Source organism: Dipodomys ordii, unplaced genomic scaffold (assembly GCF_000151885.1).
Source record: "Dipodomys ordii isolate 6190 unplaced genomic scaffold, Dord_2.0 Scaffold6, whole genome shotgun sequence".
NCBI lineage: Eukaryota > Metazoa > Chordata > Mammalia > Rodentia > Heteromyidae > Dipodomys > Dipodomys ordii.
This window is the reverse complement of record NW_012267222.1, coordinates 6,871,937-6,876,852: the sequence shown is the minus strand read 5'-3', so window position 1 is coordinate 6,876,852 and position 4,916 is coordinate 6,871,937. Positions and strand designations below refer to the sequence as shown.

General features: G+C 62.1%; 1 protein-coding gene across 1 annotated transcript; it reads left to right on the top strand.

Moving 5' to 3' along the window:
• Position 1: 1 nt before the first annotated feature.
• On the top strand, positions 2–2,805 carry Srm (spermidine synthase; the record flags this gene model as incomplete). The annotated part of the gene is made up of 7 exons (XM_013031820.1): positions 2–160; positions 582–674; positions 1,408–1,561; positions 1,910–1,993; positions 2,066–2,211; positions 2,322–2,444; positions 2,527–2,805. Coding segments are annotated over 7 exons (780 nt in total), but the record flags the coding sequence as incomplete, so codon positions are not given.
• Positions 2,806–4,916: the final 2,111 nt, after the last annotated feature.

Sequence of the window (4,916 nt, the reverse complement as noted above, 5' to 3'; positions counted from 1 at the left end):
CCCGCGGACCCGGGTCCCCGACTGTCACTCCGCCCGCAGCAAGACCTACGGCAACGTGCTGGTGCTCGATGGCGTCATCCAGTGCACGGAGCGGGACGAGTTCTCCTACCAGGAGATGATCGCCAACCTGCCGCTGTGCAGCCACCCCAACCCCCGCAAGGTACCCGCCCGCCCTCCCTCCCTGCAGCCCCGGCTCTTGGGCTAGGAGCCGGGGCTGGGCAGACTGGCCAGGTGTGCCCGTTTCTGCCTGGAAGCTCTCCAGAGGACCGCCGGAGAAAGTGCCCGCAGGAATGGGGGAGTCGGTCCCCTGAGGGGGTGGGCAGGCCTAGCCTGGCCCAGGGGAGAGTGCAGTCGCACCCAGGCCTGAAGCAGCACCCCTAGGGGGGCGCTTCCGGGGAAAGGGGGTTCGGGTGCCAGATTGCCGAGGCAGAAAGGGGGTGCAGCGCTCAGGGGGAAGCCAGGAGCCTGGGGCTCAGAGGAGCCGAGAGCCGGCCTGGCTCCAGGTAGCTCTGTGTACAGTGCTCTGGCTCTGGGGCTCGCCCACACCCGCTGGGCCCTGACTGACTGCCACCTCTGCCCAGGTGCTGATCATCGGGGGAGGCGATGGGGGCGTCCTGCGGGAGGTGGTGAAGCACCCCTCGGTGGAGTCCGTGGTCCAGTGCGAGATCGATGAGGTGAGTGCCTAACCCTCCCTGGCCTGGCTGGCCCAGGTGATTTACCTCTTTCCTCCTCTGACAAACCCAGGATGGTAGTAAAGGACTTTGAACTCAAGGCCTGGATGTTGTCTCTTCACTTTTCCACTCAGGCTGGTGCTCTACCACTTGAGCCACAGCTCCACTTCGTGCTTTTTGGTGGTAAGAGTCTTGTGGGTTTTTCTGCCCAGGCTCACTTTGAACCACAATCCTTAGATCTCAGCCTCCTCCTGAGAAGCTACGATTATAGATGTGAGACACCAAGGCCTGCCTAATCTTAGTGCGATTAGAACTAATTTTCCAGCTAGTGTCAGGTGAGGCTCAGGTGCCTCCCTTAGCCTCCAGCCTGCTGGTTGCTGACCCTGCCTTGCCCCAGGTGTCCGAGGTGCTGGGCCGAGTGAGTCCTGCCCTGGGAGCTGGTGTTGAGGCTCAAGGAGATATGAGAAGATGATCCATTGGGGCTTAGTGGGCAGGAGGGAGGAATCGGCCGGAGCTACAGGCTGAGGAGCGGAAGCACAGCTGTCTGCGCCCGGTGATTGAGGGAGAGCAGGAAGTGATGCGCGAGCGGCCGCGCTCTCCCTGCTTTACACCGCGGACACGGCTTTCAGAAGGGGAGGGCTTGTTCAGGGTCACCCAGATCTGGGGGACACAGTGGGCGTCCGCTGGGTAGATCCCAGCCCCATGACCCAGGCTCGCACCCCTGCCCCCTCCCCAGGACGTCATCCAAGTCTCTAAGAAGTTCCTGCCGGGCATGGCCATTGGCTACTCGAGCTCAAAGCTGACCCTCCATGTGGGCGACGGCTTTGAGTTCATGAAACAGAACCAAGATGCCTTCGACGTCATCATCACCGACTCCTCAGACCCCATGGGTAAGGGGCCACCGGTCCGGTGCTGCTCCCCCGAGCTAGAGCCGGGACCGCTCCTCAGCGGTCATCCTCTTGTCCTCCCCACTCAGGACTGGAGGCGAGAAACTGGCCACTGCTAGCGCTACATCCACAAGAGAGTGGTGGGCTGGCCTTGGCCCACCGAGGCCTCGGTGTCCCCTCCAGCCCTGTGCACTAGAGCGGCCGGCGCTGGGGTGGGCTCCAGTCCTGGGCTGGGGGCCGCAGTGCTGACCAGAAGCCTGCGGAGCCCATGGTATCACGGGGCTTAGGGCTGCAGCCGAGGGCAGCCGTGGGGCCCCAGCTGGCTGGGTCTCAAGCCTGCCTGCCCCGCAGGCCCCGCGGAGAGCCTCTTCAAGGAGTCTTACTACCAGCTCATGAAGACGGCGCTCAAGGAGGACGGGATCCTCTGCTGTCAGGGTGAGCGCGGGGCGGGGCAGGACGGGGGGAGGGGGTGCCCCTGCGCCTCGCCCGGGCTGACTGTGCTCACAGGGGAGTGCCAGTGGCTGCACCTGGAGCTGATCAAGGAGATGCGGCAGTTCTGCAAGTCTCTGTTCCCCGTGGTGGCCTACGCCTACTGCACCATCCCCACCTACCCCAGCGGCCAGATTGGCTTCATGCTGTGCAGCAAGAACCCGGTGAGCATGCGCGTGGGCACACGGCTCCTCTGGGGGTGGGGTGGAGAGGAGAACCCCTCCTGGACCTGACCGTCGCGCCGTGACCCGATGCCCACCGTCCTGGCCCCCAGAAGACCAACTTCCAGGAGCCCGTGCAGCAGCTGACCCCCACCCAGGTGGAGCAGAGGCGGCTGCGGTACTACAACGCCGACGTGCACCGCGCCGCCTTCGTGCTGCCCGAGTTTGCCCGCAAGGTGAGGGGCCCCCAGCCCACCCATCCCCCACCCCGTCCCCGCTCAGCCCGAGCCCCGCCCTGACCCCCCTCGTGCCCCACAGGCCCTGAACGACGTGAGCTGAACCCAGTGCCACCACAGCACTACCAGGATCCCAACTGGACAGGGGAGCCCCAGGCTGCCGGGCACCCCCAGGCCCGGACCAAACCTCCTGCTGGCTCTCGCCCACCAAGCAAGTGTTACAGGCCCCAGAATGCTGCCTGGCCTGCCCTGCTGGGCGGACTGTCTGTGTGTCCGTGTGTCTGTCTGTGGTGTTTGGCCCCGCGCCTCTACCAGCTCTGTACAGCACCGTCTCTGCCCCCGACAAACACGCGTATTTATAACAGCCTCTGAATCCGCTCCGTGCCCTCCGCGAGCCACACTCCCAGGTGCGGGGTGTTATGGGGGCTCCAGGTGTGACGTGGGCCTTGATTTCAGACCCTCGCACAGAGAACACTGCAGCCCTGGGCTACACACTCGACAGATGGAGGCCCACCTCCAGTGGCTTCTCTAGCTACAGCAGAATGTTCCAGAGAATTCAGGCCTCATAGCATGGGGGCAGGTGGCATCTGGGCACTCAAGGTGACCCCCTGGGGCCTCACTGTGGCAGAGTCTGCCCCGCTTCTGGGCTAGAAGCCCAGGTCTGGATCCAAGCCTGGGCTGAGTCCTGCCTGCACCCGCCCCCGAGCTCCTAGGGCAGATCCGGGCATGTGCCCTTGGGGTTGGGGTGCCCTGCGAGCCCAGGCCTGCGCCCTCTCCAAGGTGCTGAACTGCCTGCAGCCTCCTCAGCCCCGGTGCCTCTCGGAGGTGGGAGAGGGGCGCCCAGGGAGGCTCCAGCCCCCTCTTGGAAGCCCTGGGGCAGCTGGGCAGCGCCGAGGGTCCTCCCCGACCGGCCTGGGCCCGAGGTGGCAGGGAGCTCACATCCAGCTTTGCCATCAGCTCTGTCTCAGGCCTGCCTACCCCACCAGCTCTGGTCTCTAGAACGCATCACGGGAGTCTGCCTCCCCCACTCAGACCGCACCCCAGCTGCAGGCCCAGTGCTCACTGCAGGGAAGACTAGTGTGGCTGTCCACCACGGAGTCTACCCACTGTAATCCTCAGCCACACGCCAGGCCACTCGAAGGAGCGATCATCTAGCTGTAGGCAGGGGAGGGGACCAGCGCATCCACTTAAATCTCCAGCCCCCATGCCTTGAGATGCTCCCCGCCCCACCCCCCAGCCCTAGGGCCGACTCCGACCTCCCCAGCCACCTTGTCTTACAGATGGCAGCCAGAGCGCCACCTACTAAACTAATGTGATAAGTAATCAGGTTGCTGATCTGCATTGCCAGCAGTAAGAAGCAGTTGAGCCTGGCATGGTCTCCAGCACTCTGGAGACTTGAGGAGGATCAAACGCTTGAGCCCACCCTGGGCTCCGCGCAAGACCCTGGCTGAACATCAGAGTCCACGGAGATAGCAGGGGAGGAGCTTTGGCACAGTGGAGGACCAGGCTGCCTAGCATGGGTCGTATCCGGGGGGTGCGGTGCAGACCGGGGGTCACCTGAGTCCCCAACACACCATAAGGCCAGTTTGAGACATGGGGGAGAAAATCCTAGGGAGGTCAATTTTTGTTGGTGAAGAGACTTGAACTCAAGACCTGGGCTTTTTCACGCAAGGCTAGCATTCTACTACTTCCAATTTTCTGGCAGTTAATTGGAGATAGAGGGTCTCGGCCTTTCCTGCCTGGGCCAGCCTCAAACCTCAGCCTCCTGTGTAGCTAGGATGACAGGCGGGAGCCGCCATCACCCAGCAGAGTTTTAATTTTTGGCAAATTAGCCATGCTTCAGGACTGCACTTGTGACGCCTCCCATCCACCTCTGCCTGAGGCCTCCTTAAAGCCCCCGGGTCTCCCTGGCTGACCAGTGGCTTTTGTAGTCCTTCCCGTGACCACTGGTTTTACGCTAATGTGGTGGCTTGGGCAGCCGCCCAGCTGGTCAGCAGCCAGCCCTGACCTCCAGGAAAAGCACTTAAAGGGGGCTGGTGGTCTTGGTGTTTCACCCAACAAGCTTCCAGGGGTGCGTGCGTGTATGTGTGATTGTGGCTTGAACTCAGGGCCTCATATTCACTAATGGCTTTTTTGTTGGTTAATTGTAATTTTTTTTTTTTTTTTGCCAGTCCTGGGGCTTGAACTCAGGCCCTGGGCACTGTCCCTGAGCCTCTTTTGCTCCAGGCTAACACTTGAGCCACAGCAACGCTTCGGCTTCTTCTGTTTATGTGGTACTGACAAGTTGAACCCAGGGCTTTGTACATGCAAGGCAAACAGTCAACCACTAAGCCACCTTCCCAGCCCCTTGTAGAGAGTCTTATGGCCTTCCTGCCCGAGCTGGCTCTTTTTTTCCTTTTTTTGGTCAATCATGGGGCTTGAACTCGACCTGGGCGCTATCCCTCAGCTCTTCAGCTCAAGGCGAGCACTCTA